Raw genomic sequence first — 18,867 nt, forward strand, 5'->3', positions numbered from 1 at the left:
ATCAGGCTCAAGATAATCCTGAAGAAGAGCGAGCTGATCAGTTTGTGGGACTCAATGATGTTCCTCTATATGCTAGAGATCTGGAGCATGATCCAGATATGGATGCTCTTATGCATGATGTTGATGATCCCGCAAATCTTATTCCACCAACTTCTGGAGTTTCTACTTTTACCTCTGCTCCAGTTGGTGATGATGTTGGTCCTTCTGAGCTACCAGTTACTGTTAATGCTGGTGATGACTCAGAAGATGATGAAGAAGAGGAAGAACGTTTGTCGAAGCGAAGAAGAAGACAAGGAAAAGGTGTTGACGCTGTGGAGAGACTTCCAACTACTCAGCGATCTCAGGCTGAAGTTGATAGAGAATTTGATGCATATCAAACTGCCATGGAGAGATCTCAAGCTACTCCATCAGTTGCTGCTTTAAGAGCTTCGGTTTATGATGTTCCTGTTTATGTGTCTACTGCTTCTGCTAGTATTGTTGTTGGGGAGAGAAGGTCGAGATCAAAGTTTATTATTAGAGGAATTGGTTCTCGCGCATAAGTTATCACTGAGGCTACAACTGTTATGATTCCTGCTGCTCCGGAGTCCACAGTTCGTCAAGATCCAGAGCCGACAGTTGATGCTAGACCTTCTTCTGCTCATATTCAGGCTACAGTTCCTGTTTCTACTGTCATGGGACGTCTGTTGGCTCCTTTGCAACGACCTCAGATGCCTCCCGCAGGAACTTTTAGTGCTCGTATGCCTTCATTTGAAGCTACGATGCCACCTCATGCCTCTACATCTGATGTTGCTTCTACGTCACGTCCAGTTGCTTCTGTTCAAGTGCAGCTGAGTCGTTTGTTTTCAGAAAAGAAGATGTTAGAGATGAGGGTTACAGCTTTGGAGAATCAGCTAAAGCTCCAAGCTGCCAAGCATCAAGAGGAGATGGACTTAATGACAGCACTTGTTCATTCTTTTGGTTCTAGACTTGACCAATTCTTGGCTCAAGGGGGAGATAAAGATGGTTGTAAGGATGATGAGCTAGCAAAGAAGACTAGAGATGATTTTTTTTGGGTAAAGGGGAATTTAAACCCCGGTAAGCTTTGTATATCACCCAAAAAACTGTTAAGTACAAGTAGCATAATAGAGTACTATGCTAATTCACATTATACGACATGCCCGTATGTATGTTATCACGCTTAAAGCTATCAAGAAAAAGCTACTGCATCGCATACTAGCTACTATAACATAAATATGCAAATAAGACTCGATTACATAGGTACTGCAAATGACTAAGACTTCGGTATCTTCCAGTCTTCCAGGATGCTCATTCCACTAGTCTTCCGTCTGAACTTCATAGTCACAAGTTTAAGTCGAACCGTGGAAACAATAATATCTCGAAGCTGGGTAGCAGGTCTCCTAACAGGAGAGAAAAGTCTATTATTGCGCTCTTGCCAAATAAAATAAGCTGTGGCAGCCACCAGCAACTTTCCAATGACATATTTTGCACTTTTCTTGTTTGTAAGAAACAATAAGTACCTCTTTATGTCGTCCCACCTGTTGGAAACACGTTCCATCGCCGCCAGGGGTTTAACTAGATTCCAAACTTGCATAGCATAATCACATTCAAAAAATAAGTGTTCATGAGAGTCCGGGCCATGCTTGCAAAGTGAGCAGCACATCAAATTAAAGTTCGTTGAACCGCTGGTGTCCCATTGTTGCATCTTATCTTGCGTCTTCAGTTTCTTTTTCATTATAAGCCATACATGAAAAGAATGCCTAGGAATGCAATGAGGGAACCACACCATCTCAACCCATGGAACTTGATCTTGTTTAAGACGTAACGATTCCCAAGTAGAACTTGATGAATACGCTTCATCTTTGCCATCTCCCATCCGCTAGCAAATAGAATCCATTTCTGATTTGATAACCGGTGGTTGCACATTTATAAGAACAGGAAACAAGTCAAGCCATGCCGTAGGCCATATCCAATTACCATCCTGAATCAATTCACTCACACAAGAATCAACCTTAAAACCGGCGCGAATAATATCTTGATTAGAGATAAATTTACATAATGGACCAGTCGACATCCATGTATCAAACCATGCAGATGTAGACTGTCCATTACCAATTCGATGCTGAATAAAGGGTCTAATCGAGTCCCTAAGCTGAAGTATCTTCCGCCAGTCCCATGCACTCCCCGATTTAAGAGTTATGTCCCAAAAATTACGTCCCTTGAGCTTATTAGAGTATACCCAATTCACCCAAAGAGAGCGACGTTTAGTTAGGATACTCCAAATGTGAGAAGTCATTAGGGTCTTATTAACATCACGGATATGTTTAATGCAAAGACCCCCTTCAAATTTTGGAAGAGAACAATCATTCCATGAGACCTTTGCTTTACCCTTAGCCATGGGTCCCTGACACCATAAGAATCCACGCAGCTTTTTCTCCAACTCCTTAATCATGTTAACCGGTAGAATAAACACAGACGCCCAGTATATGTGCATTGAAGATAAAACAAAGTTTATAAGTTGTAACCTGCCAGCAAAAGAAAGAGTTTTGTTCTTCCAATCACCAATTTTAGCGTCAATTCTTTCAATAAGAACTTTGCAATCTCTATACAACAACTTTGAAGAGATTAGAGGAACACCAAGATAACGAACCGGAAGTTGTGCTTCTTCAAAAGGAATAATGCACGAGATTGCCTGCTTAGTATGCTCCGGAACATTGCAAAAGAAAGTTGTACTCTTGGCTAAACTTGGCGTTAAACCAGAAGCCTTAGTGAAAGAACGAAGACCCTCCATTAAGACTTTCGCCAAATGCAAGTCACCCCGAGCAAAGAGAAACAAATCATCTGCAAAACAAAGATTAGTAATAAAATCTTGTTTACATTGGTTATGATACCGAAATTGAGGTGACTCCCTGATCTTTTTCTTTAATAGCAAAGACAACATCTCCATCACGAGTGTGAACAAGTATGGTGATAGAGGGTCACCTTGTCTTAACCCCTTTTGCCTTTAAAAAACCCATGAATATTGCCATTTATGCTAAGAGAGAATGATACACTAGTTACACACGTCATAATCCAGTTCACCATTACCTGATGAAAACCGAAACCCTCTAATATAGCCCTTAAAAATTTCCAGTCAACTGTATCATAAGCCTTCTGTATATCCACTTTAAAAGCGCACCTAGGCGGCCCAACATTTCTATGGTAATTATGCATTAATTCTTGTGTGAGCAAAATGTTGTTAGAAATCCTTCTACCCGGAATAAATGCTGATTGGTTTATGCCAACAATATCATCAAGACAATCCTTAATTCTATCAGTTATGATTTTACTAATGCATTTGTAAAGAACATTGCAGCAAGAGATTGGTCTATAATCAGTAACCATAGAAGGGGTAGTAACCTTAGGAATTAAAGCCAAAAACGTATGATTAACCTCTCCAAGCAATCTACCAGATTTGAAGAAGTCATGGATAGCATTGGAAACTTCACCGCCGACAATATCCCAAGACTTTTTAAAGAAAAGAGAAGAAAAACCATCTGGCCCCGGTGCTTTGTTATCACCAATAGAAAACATTGCAGCTTTAATCTCATCATCAGTAACATTTTTCACCATATCAAGTGCTTTCTGTGAAGTTAATTTACTGTTAAAAACCCCACCAGGATCAAATTGGGTTTCAGGACTATTCGTGCCCAGAAAAGCCTCATAATGTGCAACCAATGCCTTTGCGACTCCACCAGTGTCTATCCTTAATCGACATGATTCTACTTGTATGATGTTTAGTTTTGACAGAACTGTGAAAGTACGCTGTGTTGGAATCGCCAACCTCAAGCCATTCAATCTTGGATTTTTGTTTAAGAAATCTCTCCTCATCAAGCACCGCCTCCCTAAATTTGTTCAGAACCTCCGTTTCCAGCTCCCTAGACCTCTCGTCACTAGGATTTAAATCAATGGTTTTTTGAATCTGATCCAATTCGATCCGGAGTTTGGTGACACGCTCGTGCAAATTTCCTTGCTTATAAAGAAGGCTGCGTATAGGATGTTTTAGCGTTTTGAGTTTCTTTACCACCTTATACATTTTGCAGCAATCCACACTTACATTCCAATTACATTTAACGATCTCAGTAAACTCTTTCTTGTGAACTAAAAAATTAGCAAACTTGAAAGGTTTGGGTCGATCTCTTTGCACATTAGGAAGTTTCAAAATACATGGGGAGTGATCCGAAGTTCTGTACGGCTGAAATATGGCATGTGATGATGGAAAATCTTGACAAAACTGGATATTACCCATGACCCTATCAATTTTCTTCAAGACTCCCGAACCGTGCTTGGGTTTATGAGTCCAAGTATAGTGGAAACCCGAGCTATTGATATCCATGACCTCAATGTTTTGAACACATTCTTTGAACTCATGCACTCCAATACTCATACATGAAGAACCAAAAAACGAGTCCTCTAGAAATAAGGCGGAATTGAAATCCCCAAGTAAAACCCATGGATTATCACCAGCAAAGCATTTATGCTTACAAAGATCAGCCCAAAGATCCCTTCTTTGTTTATAATGATTAGCAACATAAACGAACGAGCAAAAGAAAGATTTATTATCAAGTTTATAAATAACTTGATTATGCATAACCTGATCCGATTGAGCAATGACCATGACATCTACCACATCAGTATTCCAACCCATAATAATCCTTGTACCTTTATCACAAACGTTACCATTGGATGTCCAGTCCCACGATCTGAACACCTTTCTACAGACATCAAACAACTTAGATACATCTACATGGGACTCTAAAATAGTACACAAATTCAAATGATTCTCACTAACCACCTGCCGAACCTCCTTCTATTTGATGGGTCGGTTCAAACCCCTTATATTCCAAGCGGCTAAACTACCCATTAAAACCATCTAAACCGGGAGTGCTTGCCCCCTCAGAAGAATTGTTTGGTTTGGTATTAGATGCCATATATTGAGCTGATTCATCCCAAATAACCTCGACTTCGTCATCATCCTCATCTTCAGTCGATGCCTTTGGTTTATCTCGTTGTTCACTACTAGTTGCAGCTGTGTTAACTGGCTCGTTAACCCCTTCACTAAAATCAGATAGCAACTCATAAGCATTAGACGTTTTTACAGCTGATTCTGAGGAACTTGGGTCAGCAACACTTGTAGTATCATTTTTGTTCACTGGCCTGTATTCAAATCTGGTTTTATGCTGTTTGATAGGTACTCCTTGTTTAGCTTTACGCTTCCCTTTAACTTCCTTAAAACCACCAGAATCCACATCCGAACCCTTTGTATAAACCTTAACATTTTGTGGACATTGAGCATCCGAATGACCAAAAATACAGCAACTAGCACAACGCGGAGGTTTCCATTCATATTCTACTCGCATAGATTCCTTAACAAATCCTTCCTCCTCCATGATAGGAATAGCAATTTTTAATTCATCTTTAAGAGCTTGATCCGCTAAAATTTCAATCATGGCCCTTGCAAAGCTACTACGACCCCATGACTCATTACACATAGTTGTAGTATAAGAGTCTAACATCTTTGGTTTGCCTATTTTTGACGCTAGCATACTTAGACCATCATCAGAGTAAGCAGCTAGAGGAACGTTATGGATTTTAACCCAAACCACCACATTTTTAAGTTCTTCCTTCTTCAATATAGTAGAAGGTGTCCATACATTCAAAAAAATAGGCGAATTTCTAACAATCCACGGTCCTCCTTCCAATACTTCCTTTAAACCCTTTGAGTTCGAAAATTTGAAGAAGAAAAAACCATTAGCATTCATCATGATTCGTTGCAAACCATGTTTACCCCAATTATTAGTGACAAAGTTTTTCCCTACTGGAAAAGCAATACGTTTCCCTAGAAAATACCCGAAAAGAGTATTATCATACTTATCCTGGACTTTTCGTATAGCCTCTCTTGGAAGAACTATGTCTACATCCTCCTGTTGCTCACTGGTTTCAAGAAAACGAAAATTAACAGGTCTTTGTTGTTTTTGTGATCCAGAGTTAACCATGGAAGCATATGACTTATTATTATTGTTATCCTTACCAACAGGAGCTGCTGCAGCTCCATTTGCTTGTTTATCTCGATCCTCCTTCAGAGGTGCCGATCCAGAATAATCTACCTTCGCTGGAATAACAAACTCAGTGTTTACATCCGATGAGACATTATTAACAGGAATCTTGGGATAACCATGTTTCTCATATTCCGATGAGACATTACCACTAGCAGATTTTTCCTTTCTAGCTTCATTAACCTCATTAGCAGACCTATTGCTAAGATTAACATCGCGAACAGTAGCATGCACGCTACCACCTGGTGAATGCACAAATGTTGTCTTGTCACTATTACTTGTATTATTTTTGCCAGACGTGGTTTTAGGGTTTTTCAATATACCACGTATCGGAGCAGGAACCTTACCATCAATTTTCTTGACTTTACTAGCTAACCCAGCACCAATATTAGTGTTTTTGTTAGCATTCGATCCCTCCGTAACTTAATTAAACATGAGAAACACAAATCCTAATTTTCAAAAACCCTAGAAAACGCCAATTAAAATACGGAACAAACAAATAAAAAAAACCTAGCACCTTGTAAAACCCTAACAATCACAACTCACAAAGTGTAAATCGATTAAGAGAATTCAGGTGACTAGCTGAACTAAACAATTAGCCGCGATCAGAACCCAATTAATCAACAAGAGTTGTAAGAAAGATTGAAAAGGTGGCGAACAAAATAAGACCTAATCGAAACAAACACACTAGACACCTAACTATAATCACGAATGATCATAATCAGGAGATCAGAAAGTATGTTGATCGAGCAGGGAATTGAAAGAAGAAAAAATTGCCCGTAGTAAGGTGGGAGAGAATAAGGGTTTATGTTAAGACTAGAGATGATGATCATGATGATCAAGATCGAGCTCAAGATCCAAATCAACGACAACCAGATGTTGGTGAGCCAGAGAATCAGGGTCAAGGTCAAGATGTTGCTGATGCTGCTATGGATACAGAGACTGCAGATATTCAGGGGGAGTCGCCAAGACAAACTGAGTCGGAGATTGCTGGTACAGCTGGTGCTAGTACTTCTGGGACTCAAGATAAAGGTAAAGCTGTAATGGTTGCTCCAGATGCAGATCCTGATGATCTAAATGATGATGATGAGGAAGATTCCAATTCAGGTAACTCCGATTCTAATTCTGATAGAATAGAAAGGGAGATTCGAGAAAAGCTAGTGAATAATCCTCATAATCATATAGAAAAAGAAAATCTTAGCAAAGGAAAATCTACTCAGGATAGTGAGTCAACTAAGACTACCAATGCCTCTACAGAGTCAGATTTGCACCCTTTAATTGTGCATAGCCTAGAAAAGAGATTGGGTTATGATCCACAAGCTCATATGAGAGCTAGAGCAGAGATTATGGATTATGATAATTATTATGATCCAGGATCACTTAGGGATCAAATGAAAGAACGGTCAGGGTTAACTCATACATCTTCAGAGTCAGAGTCAGATTCGGATTACGAACCCTAGTGCTAATGATTTTTGTTTTTGTAATGATTATAAGATAAATATGAATGTATTTGTTACATTATATTTATGATATAATATTATTGTTGCAAGATAAAATAAATAAAGATTATAAGATAAATATTAATGTAATTGTTGCATTATATTTATGATATAGTATTATTTATTTTAATTTCTTTTATGTATTTATACTATTATGTCTTGACTTATGATTTATGTTCTTTATCTTTGTATATGTGAATTGTTTGAATTGCAGATAAGCTTCAAAGGATAGGTGCATTGGACGATCTTGATGCTGAAGATGACTTAGAAAGTATCAATGGTGAAGATATGGAAGAAGGAGAGTTCATTACTTCAGAACCTGATAGAAAAAGGTTGCTTGATATACCTTATGACTATGATCGGTCTTTAATGAAGATGAAGTCATTCAAGTTGAAACAATAGCTGAAGTAGAACATCTCAATCTTGATAATATTTTTGAGTTATACTGGAATATTGATGCTACACGAGAGATTGATCTTAGAAGATTCAATATACCTCCGGTGCAGCAAGACCCTGAGTTTATTATTGACAGAAGGGTTCCAGTGGTTGTAACTCGTGCTGGTTTTCATGTGGGTGGAAATTTAAAACCATCAATTTTTTGGGAGTTTATCTCAGAACAAGATGCACCCAAGTACTTCTCAGTGATACAAAGTTGGTTCTATGATCACAGAATCAAATTGTTTATTATCAAGAGAAAGGAGGGATGCCAGTACATGTCGATGAGTCAAAGACACTTCCACTCTCTCAGTGATTCTAATATGATAGATTTGGGAAGACGATGGTTCGTTAATCTTCAGAGCAATGGACTTGCAGATTTCTACTGGAATAGATTCAGAGATGATAGAATTAGGAATTTCAGTGATAGAGGTCTGAAGCCAGAAAAGAGGTTGATTAAGCCAACACCTTTGAAGAAGATTAAGAATCAAGATGGCACATTTCGTTTTGAACAGCGAAGGATTAAATGTGTTAAGAAGGTTCCCGCTATCAGATGGGATCAAGATATGCTAACAGCGATGACATTTTGGCAAAAAGATATCAAGTCAGGCGAAGCACAGATGTTTGTGGATGATTCACAGGAACAAATGTTGCTACGCATGTATGATCCAATGCAGGTTGTCAACTTTTCAAGAGGTGATCACAGAAGACTTTTGGATACACCTTGTTCAGCAGTGGAATTTTCGAGAGTTGAAGAAAGGCGCTATCGCAACATTCTTGCACATTGTTCAATGGATAGCTTTGAAGTTCAAATTTGAAGACTTTAAAGAGATCTAGTTGCAATAGTCAAGGGGGAGTCTGTAGATGCAAATTCGTTGTGACAATCGCAACATAGATTTGATTATCGTTTATGTTTTTAAGAACTATGTTTGTAATCATTTGAATAAGAACTTGTGTTGATATTTAATGATTACGTTTGAACTTCAATATTATATCTATTTATGTTTTGTATAGTGTTTGTGTGTTATATATTGTTTTGCAGGTACAAGAACTTAGAATCAAGGTTTAGAAGTGTCGTAGAACACTTAAACGATGATTGGATGTTATGTACAAGCCAAACGAAGCTAAACAAAGAGCCAAAGGGTCGTCCCTCGTGCTGACGTCATCAGTATGAAGGAACAACCTCGTGCTGACGTCAGCACGAGGCAAGTCGATTGGTTTATTGTTTCGGGCCTAATCTTCGATTAAGGCCTAAGCCCACATAATGCAATACGCTTCTAGTATAAATACAAGACCTAATCTACAGAATTAGGTTAATCTTAGTTGATCATTTTGAAGATATTCATGAAATTACGAATTAAGGTTAATTGTTCCTTCGTGTGACCTCCTACACGAACCACAAGCCTTGTGCATCTCCTTGGGTTGATTAATTACTCATTAATCAGCAAAAGGCAATAGCATTCTAGTTATCTCAAGAGGATTCCACACTCTTGACATAACGAATCACGTGAGACGATCCACGCAACAATAGGGTACCTTACAATAATGAAAATAATAATTGTGGTATTTAATATTATCTTTAATATACGAATTTTAATTGTATATTAAAAAATTAAATCTATATATTAATAAATAATATAAGAGTTTTAATTATATTAAAAAGCTAAATCTATATATTAATTAATGTTATTCCAACAAACTGAGCAGAATTGAAATCCAGAAGCCAGTGTAAAGTTAATGTCATTGGAGCTTCACTTCAGTTGAGATCTGATCAGAGACGAAGACATTCAGTTAAAGTCGAAGACAACAAGTGAAAGGAAGAAAACATTTATGTCAGCGAAGCCCAGTGAATGTTTTACCAAGATCGAAGACTAAAGCTCTCACCAGTGTAAAGTACTTACAAAACTTTACACTGACTACGAGAAAGACCATTTTACCTTTATGCACTATTATCCGGTTAATACCTTTTTTCTTTAATTAAAGTACAAAAGTGTGTAAAAGTGGTTAGTTTAATGTAAGACATGTCACTTCCAAAGTGACTTTATATGTTACTTTAAACAAGCATGCTAAGGAATTAAATGCAATTCTTTAAATGCATATAACCATATTTGTACGACAAAGTTGATATCTCAATGTCAAAATTTGCCTATAAATAAAGGTCTTTTCACAACCTAAAATTCATCTTTGCGATCCCGACTTTGCTTTCTTGGTGAACTTGTGCAATATTCTCTCTATCGCAAAAAGAAACATTTCACAACTTTAATTGTTTCGATTGTTAAAAAAATTTCTATGTATATATCAATTGGATTTTTTAGGTTGTTAGAATATTTACATATTTGTGTTATCTTGGTTTCGCAACGTCCTTATATTTTATTTAAGTCCAATAAATAAAATACGTTGAAAAATTTCATATTGGTCTCAGTAGTTTACATTACTTGTATTTATATTGCATTGTCATTTACTTATTTGTTTTTCACCTAAATAAGTAATTACACCAACTACTTGGTATATTGTTCACTGGTACTGGCTTCAGTCAAGTCCAGTGAACATATTGCAAAGAACTCACCATCGACATAAAGGTGTCTTCAGTAGTAACATCTCTTGAGATGGGACTTACAAGTGGTATCCGAGTAGTCAGGTTGAATTTAAACAATTCTCCTTGGTCTGCTTCAATGTATACTACGGAAATAATCAACTACCTAATAATCAGTTTAATAATGATTCTCATCCCCTTCCTATATCACTCCCCATGTCCATATCTATTATTTTAACACTCCTGTTTCAAAATACGATGGAAACAGTGAGACATTCGGGACATGGAAGATGAGAATGCTTTTGCATTTTGGAGGTATTGAGAGGTACATGTTGAAAATCCTTACGAATGGACCACATACCAGTCTCACATGGGGTTAGCCCTATTCTTCATCCTACTGGATCTAGAGATAGTAAAAAGGTATACGAGGAGGAAGAAGGGGTAGTCGTGACAAGCCTGAAGACCATTGGTCTTATGAGGTGATGAGCGTCCATTTTGTGATAAAAACCCTTATCGAGAGGCCTTATTTCTATGTCTTGAATGAGTTAATAATCCAGAACTATCGGTACTTAATGAATCTCATGTTGTTAGAAATCCAAAAATAGTGATAAATTGTAATTTAGATTAGTGGACTTACTTGTAGTTAAGTCATAGGTAAATGATCACTAAGGTTGAGGGGCTAAATGTGATAATTAGCATATTTGTGTAGTTAGCCTATAAATACCCCTCATACCTTAGAAATCATAAGCCTTGAACCTTTTTAAAACCATTGTAACCTTCACAATTCTCATTAATGTAACACCCCAACAGCGGTGGAAAACTCGGGATGTAAGATATAGCACACGCGCACATTGATGTTACATAGGAATACTAAATGAGTGCATAAATTAGGCATAAATAGTCGATTACATAGTTCAAATAGCAAGATAGAAGTCATCTCTCACAATTTCAACCAAGCATTCAAATAAAAGTACGATAAGTTCCCATGCAGGGGAAACGGTTAGGCATATTGCCAACAAGCATAACCAGGGCATGCAAACATCAAAACCTAGTCTGCAGTCTGCTAAGAGTCCCATGCTACCAATCCTAGCCACAATTAGCTTGATTACCTGAAAGGAATACTTAAACGTGTCAACACAAAGGTTGGTGAGTTCATAGGTTTGAGTATATAAACAAGTTGTATAAAAGCGTTTTATGCCGTCAATAGAATTCAAGTGTAAAGTAGTATGTAATGGCTAAAGATCGACTTGCACATATCAATCGAGCACACACAATCCTCTACAGGACCGGCTAATAGTATCAATCGAGCACACACAATCCTCTACGGGACCGGCGAATAGTATCAATCGAGCACACACAATCCTCTACAAGACCGGCTAATATGCCACAAGTAGTCAAATAGCCATAGAATAGTAAAAGCAGTTACGGTATATATAAAAGCGTATGTAGTATTCCTTTCACCCCAAAATAAGTAAAGAAAAAGGGGCTACGAAGACTCAAAGTGATCTGCAACAAGAGTAGTTTACAAGCACAGAGTATGAGCACAGATATAAGTAAGATATATCTATTGAGCATAGATGGATACATGTATTAGTTCTTGTGATTAATTGTTCACTGAGTTGTCCTTGATTGAACTGATGATTTGGTCCCTTAAAGATCTTTGAACGTTTTGACTCAAAAGTGTTTTACAAAAACTAGACTCGAAATGAACGTCTTTGAGCTCACACATAAGTACTTATCGTAATAATGAGTTGTATGTGCCTTTAAGTGATGAACTTTAGTCTTATGAACTCGATCTAGTTATTCATAGAACTCGTACATTATTAAATCAAGGTAGCACATGTCTTCGTATTCAATTAGGGTTTACACAATATTCGTTGTTCTAGGTCGTTTTAGGAACTAGCTTCAATATGTTAGATCATAATCTTGTATGTGATTAATCATTTGATAAATGAAGTTAAGTAATGATTTTGGTGATTAGAGATACGATTAGGTTGTTTTTAGGTTTAAGTATAATCTGTAAAAGGAGTCTTAGAATAAGTTTGTCTAGGGTTTGATGCAAGATCGTCTTTGTTCTCAAGTCAAGATCGTCTTAGATGTCAAGCCTCAAGATCGTTCTAGCTGCCTGCTCAGGATCGTCCTAGGAGTCTGCTCAAGATCGTCTTAGGTATACCATAACTCAAGGTTGTTTTAGGTTGCTAGCTTAAGATCGTTTCACTTATCATGGTTTAAGATCGTTTTAGTTGCTATGAACACAAGATCGTTTTAGTTTCCTAGGCAAGAATCAAGTGCACAAGATCGATTCATGATCAAGTGTTTGAGCTAAACCAATCCAAAGGATCGGTTACCCATTAAACGTACCAACACACCACAACATCGCACAAGAACAAACAAGCACGAAACCAAAATTAAGAAGGCTGCCAAGACGATCTTAATAAGATCGTCCTAGGAGATCGTCTTAGGGGATCGCCCTAGGACGTCTTAGCCTCCAGGACGACTGAAAACAACACTTAATCTTCTGGGACTTGTTAGAACATCAAACTAGGACATATATACATAATAACACTAGCCATTAACACTTTTAACGATTTCAAGACCATCTATAACACAAATAAGACGTGGCACATTATGAACAAGTTTTCCCCCATTTTCAAAAATGGGTTTTGTAGATTAAAGCATGTTGTGACCCAAATTTGTTCACAAAAAGGTTACTAAACACATTTAGACTCAAACCCATTAATTATTAACACGTTTTTCATATCAATATTGGACCAAATTATCAAGAACATAAACTTGAAAAAGTACACTTTTATTTTGATCAAAAACTCAAAATTTGTTGTTGTTACCTGAAATTTGGTGCTAGAAATATGTTTTGATTATCACAAGGAAGCTAAAAGTACAAATAATTTCGGTTTAACAATCCAAAATCAAGAGATGGATTTTGTGTGTGAAAATGGTGGTTGCAAGAGTGTTTTAGAGAGAGAGAGGTGAGATGGAGAAGATGCAGAAATGGGGTTTCTCTATCTAAGAGAATCTATTTATAGTTTTCCAATATTATATAACCTAATAAATGTAGGGACTATTTGTGAACATTTTTGGACTAGAACTTCCTTAAATACGATCGTTTACGACTCGAAATCTAGTATTTTATCGTATTAAATTATAAACTTGTTATATAATTCTAAGGTTTAAGATCGAATTGACCTACATGTGAGCATATATCTTAAGTCTAAAGCACGTCTAGAACTTTGATGAAATTTGTGGGTTTTATTTACTACATTTCTAAGACGGTTGTTACAATTAATTCCAATCAAGCCACTTTCCTTTCACACACACTTTCTCTCTCAAAACACACACTCACACCAAGAACACACACACTTCCAATCCGCCATTGATGATGTGAATTTGGTAAAGAAATCGTGTTATCACATGTGGTATCAGAGCATAATATCATTCTGATATCGATCCATAACTGAATTTAATCACAAATTCATCAAAAATCAAAAAAAAATTGTGAGTTGGTCTTCCAAGAAACAGAATTGTGTGTCACTATCAACGGCTGAAGCTGAATATGTGGCTGCGGCTAGTTGTTGTGCTCAAGTTTTATGGATGAAGACACAACTAACTGATTATGGTCTGAAATATGATCATATCCCTATCTATTGTGACTCTCAAAGTGCCATTGCTATTGCAGTCAACTCAGTAAACCACTCTCGATCAAAGCATATAGATGTTAGATATCATTTTCTCAAAGATCATATTGAGAAAGGTGACATCGAGCTCTTCTTTGTGGGAACTGACTATCAACTTGCAGATTTGTTCACAAAACCATTGGATGAAAAGAGGTTTAACTTTCTTATCTCCAAGCTTGGTATGTTAAATCTTGAAACTTAAATCATTTTACCTTTGAAGGAATTCTTGACACATTCTGGAAAAACAAAATACAAAATTTGAAAAGATAAAATCAAATACAAAAATAAACAAAAAGATTTTATATTTCAAAGGTAGCTTGCATATACTATGTATGTAACCCGTTCTTCATTGTTTTTATTTATTTCAATATGGCTTATACATACTCTGTGTATAACCTGTTCTTCAATGCTTTATATATTTTAGAATGTTTATACATTCTAAGATCCTGTTGTTATACATATAGATTGATATAAGACAACAAAGAATCGAACGTCTTTGTGTACTTCCAAGTAGTCTTATATGAATATGTATGTGTAATAGCAGTTAATTCCTTTAAAATAAAGTTTTTCGAACTCTCAATTGTTGATATGAGAAGCGAAGGATCGAACGCCTTTGTGTACTCGCTAGTTGTCTCATTTTGAACAATTGATTGAGTTAAAGTTTGCTTAAATGTTTTATTGCCTCCAACTTGTTGATGTAAGATGCGACGGATTGAAAGCCTTGTTGTACTCCCTAGCAGTCTTACTATGAACATTTCTTGAAGCAAAACTTTGTGCTTCTCAATTGAAAAATCCTGTTCACAATAGACTCTCAAGTTTTCCGAAAATATCACAACAAAGATTATACTCTTTTTTGATTTCACAAAACCGATTTTTGCTCCACCTTTTTATGGAAAACTTTTTGATCTATTCTTGCATAGGTTAAGGAGGAGTTTGTGATTTCAAAAACTTCCAAAACTTCAAATGTGTTTTAAACATTTTCATACACACGTTTGATGATTTTCCAATGATTTTCAATCAATTGAAGTTCGGTGATTAGTTTGCACATGAGCGATTAATTCACTCCATGAACTTCATCATCGCCGATGAGTTCTAACCCCGGAGTATTCACTTCTTTCATTAGATAGTGAGGGTATTTTGAGTGATGATGTTTTTCGTGCAAATAGGTTGGAGGGAGTAAAGTCGAAAAGTGAGAGGTTAAGGTGATATGTTGAGAAAAAAGGGTTAAAAGAAATGATACCCTTCCCTAAAATTCTCAAATCGCCAGGTAAAACACGTTTTCATCGGATGTCATTTGTTGATATCTCGATATTGACGAAGTCTTCATGGACCCAGTGAAGCAATGCACATCTTTACTTAACCCCTCAAGTGTTTCTTAACAAATACTTGTTTCATTTCTCATGGAGATTTTCACATTTCTATTGACTCTTCATTTGGAAGATGTTGATATTGAAAAAGGGCGACACTCTGCTCCAGTCCCCGACTTCATTTGATCACTTTGTGTCTAGAGCTATCTTGATTGGTCATTAATTTAATCATTATTCATTTATTTAGGACACATTCGAGTCATATCTTTGTGATATAACTGCTTATCTTTGTGATATAGCCGGAACATTTGTAGTGATATCTTAATTGATATTCCACAATGATCAAATGGAAATGCTACCAATGTTAACATCTTTTCCAACATTGAAAGTAGGTCTCATAATTACATTTATGTGGTTATTGAGTTAATGAGAAGTTTAAACGTGACCTCGGTTTTTCCTAAAAGTCTTTAAGGATAATAGATTGTGGTTATCGAACGCTTCGGCTGTACTAACCATGATTTATATTCTTTGAAGCAATCTCGTGGTTGAAAAGCCGCAAACCGAACTATGTTAGAGTATTGCTTTGTGCATATCTCAATGATATATAGGAAACCCGAAAAATGTTATACATTTCTATCAGTCATTTCATTAATCCTTTCGATTTTTGAACATGCTAACGGATCATTCTTATCTGATTTCATTTCTCATCTCACAAACACAAAACCACCAACAACCTTACATTTTAGTCATCTCTAGGATTCTTTGGGTTGTGCTAATGGTTTGGGTTGATGTTTCGATGGTCGACATTTCTCCGTGTGCACAAAATCTAGCTTCGGATCGTGTTATTTATTTTGACATTTTATCAATCAATGTTTGCATAATGACATTGGTTCCTAACTTTGTCATTATGAGGGGGAGAAAATATTATGATTGATTTGGAAAGAAATAAGTATGGTTGATAAGGACAACAAGGAGAAAAGTTCGTGTTTGGGTGTTTCAAAAGGTTTAGGTTTATAATAAAAGTTTGGTTTCAAAAGGGTTAGGTTTATCTTTCAAAGATGAGAAGATCAAGATATTCATCCTAAAGATCTAAATGGAGGATTCATGGAACTTTGATGGATGATAACTTGAAGTTGATGAAACTATAAAGTCTTCATGATGTCAAAGAATTTCACTATATTTCAGTCAATTAAGCTCAGATTTTCACTAAGCTCTTAGTTGATTGAGATCTTGGCTTGAAAAAGAAAATCCGAATTGATTTCAAGATAAGAATGAGACCGAAGATGAAAGGATATTCACTCAAGATGTTACAAAAAGTTCAAAGATGCTCCAAAAATGTGTATACTCATGAATTGAGGGGGAGCATGATTACTTCATAAGAGACTTATCCAAACTTCATTCAAATGCTTACTCTCTAAAGTGTTCAAAAATGATGTGACAAAGATCAAAGCTTCAAAAAGTTGAAAGATTGGTTAGAAGATTCAAGTCAAAGAAGTAAAGCTTCAAAAGAGTCTTCATCAACACACTTCATTCAAGATCTTCAAGTCATACAACAACATTTTATCAAAGAAGCTCCAATGCATACATCAAGGGGGAGAGTACATATTCATGAAACTTCTTGGAATGAAGAATCAAGAAGTCGAATTTCACTCAAGAATCAAAGATTGAAGAATCAAAGCCAAATTCATACCTTCCGCATTTCAAAAGATAACTCTGATTAATGATTCAACAATCCTCAAAGATTCAAGACACACACACACACTCATTATTCTCTGTTCAAAAAGAACATTGAGAATCACCACATGATTTAACTTCAAGAAGTCCAAGTCCAAGACTGAATCAAGTTCTCCAAAGACAAAAGAGAAAGCTTTGAAGACTTGTTTCAACACATCAATTGTCTTCACCACCGGGCTCATCAAATCCATTCCTACAAGACAACATAACATGTACTTCATTCATTACAATATATCACTAAGGGGGAGAATGTTAGAAATCCAAAAATAGTGATAAATTGTAATTTAGATTAGTGGACTTACTTGTAGTTAAGTCATAGGTAAATGATCACTAAGGTTGAGGGGCTAAATGTGATAATTAGCATATTTGTGTAGTTAGCTTATAAATAACCCTCATACCTTAGAAATCATAAGCCTTGAACCTTTTTAAAACCATTGTAACCTTCACAATTCTCATTAATTCCAATCAAGCCACTTTCCTTTCATACACACTTTCTCTCTCAAAACACACACTCACACCAAGAACACACACACTTCCAATCCGCCATTGATGATGTGAATTCGTTAAAGAAACCGTGTTATCAAACATGTTTACAAAGGTTCACGGAAGATGCGAGTGAGGGTAAATGACATCAAATAACTCAAGATGAAGGCCTATGAAGTTACAAGACCCATGGAGGTGATTCGGGAGTCGAACAAAAAAGTACGAGAAGCAGCCAAACCAGCGCCGCTGGCCAAGTGCTAGCTCCGCTCGAGTCCATTCCAGCGTCGCTGGGCGGCCTAGATTAGCAACCGAATTTGAACACTATTTAAGTTAAAGTAACCGAATTTGAACACAATAGTTTGTTCTTGAAATTACTAATCGTTTTCGTGTTTGTTTATGTTCTTGCTTTTTTTTTCCTTTCGTTTTCGTTTAGTTTGTCTCAGCTAAGATAGGAACAATGCATTGGAAAGGATTTGAGCAACCTGAATCGGAATGGAGGAAGACGTTAAAGCGGCGAAAAGCAAAAACAGATTCTGCCCAGGTGATTCCAGGGCCACTGGAAGCTTCCCAGCGCCGTTGGTAGCATTCCAACACCGCTGGGTAGTACTCATCGATCCTCAGATTCCCCTTTTCACGCTTCAACAACTTGCGGACCCTTCGATAACAGTCGGGAAGGTGTACTAAGGCATAATGTGGAATGTTTTGAGCAACTATGGTTTGAGAATTAGGAAAATGCATGGCTTCGTGTGAAGGAGATTGTAGGTTTACTTAATGATGAAGATTTGAAGTCCACAGATTATGTGCCTTTGTTTTTATCATGGTTTGCGAGACGAAGAAACTATGCTATGATGCCGCAAGCAACTTATTCTTGAATAAGAAAAAGGAGGCCTTAGAGTTTCTCGAAAGAAAGGTGCGTTAAGAAGAACACAAGTACAAGGAAAATTATAGTTTCATACGTGAGCTCAAATCGGAAAGAGTGTTCGAAGGCAGTTCGGAGAGCATACAAAGAGAAAAACCAGACAAGAAGAGATATGATTGGGAGTATGTCGAGTAGAAAATGATTAGGAAGGAACCAAAACACGAAGAAGACGA

General features: G+C 36.7%; 2 protein-coding genes across 2 annotated transcripts; both read right to left on the minus strand.

Moving 5' to 3' along the window:
* Positions 1-1,270: 1,270 nt before the first annotated feature.
* LOC122610327 lies at positions 1,271-1,873 on the minus strand. Its single transcript, XM_043783321.1, has one exon. The coding sequence runs from the start codon at positions 1,871-1,873 to the stop codon at positions 1,271-1,273; it is 603 nt and encodes a 200-aa protein (XP_043639256.1).
* Positions 1,874-2,985: 1,112 nt separating this feature from the next.
* Positions 2,986-18,513, minus strand: LOC122610328. The gene is made up of 4 exons (XM_043783322.1): positions 18,258-18,513; positions 4,897-6,514; positions 3,899-4,751; positions 2,986-3,801 (listed from the first exon to the last, which is right to left on the minus strand). The coding sequence occupies exons 1-4, from the start codon at positions 18,511-18,513 to the stop codon at positions 2,986-2,988; spliced, it is 3,543 nt and encodes a 1,180-aa protein (XP_043639257.1).
* Positions 18,514-18,867: the final 354 nt, after the last annotated feature.

The sequence above is a fragment of the Erigeron canadensis genome, chromosome 8 (genome assembly GCF_010389155.1).
Source record: "Erigeron canadensis isolate Cc75 chromosome 8, C_canadensis_v1, whole genome shotgun sequence".
Taxonomy (NCBI): domain Eukaryota; kingdom Viridiplantae; phylum Streptophyta; class Magnoliopsida; order Asterales; family Asteraceae; genus Erigeron; species Erigeron canadensis.

Coding starts and splice junctions, on each gene's coding strand:
- LOC122610328 (XM_043783322.1), bottom strand. CDS start 18,513: ATGCATTTTCCTAATTCTCAAACCATAGTTGCTCAAAACATTCCACAT. Junction 4,752..4,896: donor GGTTTAGATGGTTTTAATGG/GTAGTTTAGCCG, acceptor TGATGTCTGTAG/AAAGGTGTTCAGATCGTGGG. Junction 3,802..3,898: donor CTAGGGAGCTGGAAACGGAG/GTTCTGAACAAA, acceptor ATTCCAACACAG/CGTACTTTCACAGTTCTGTC.
- LOC122610327 (XM_043783321.1), bottom strand. CDS start 1,873: ATGGGAGATGGCAAAGATGAAGCGTATTCATCAAGTTCTACTTGGGAA.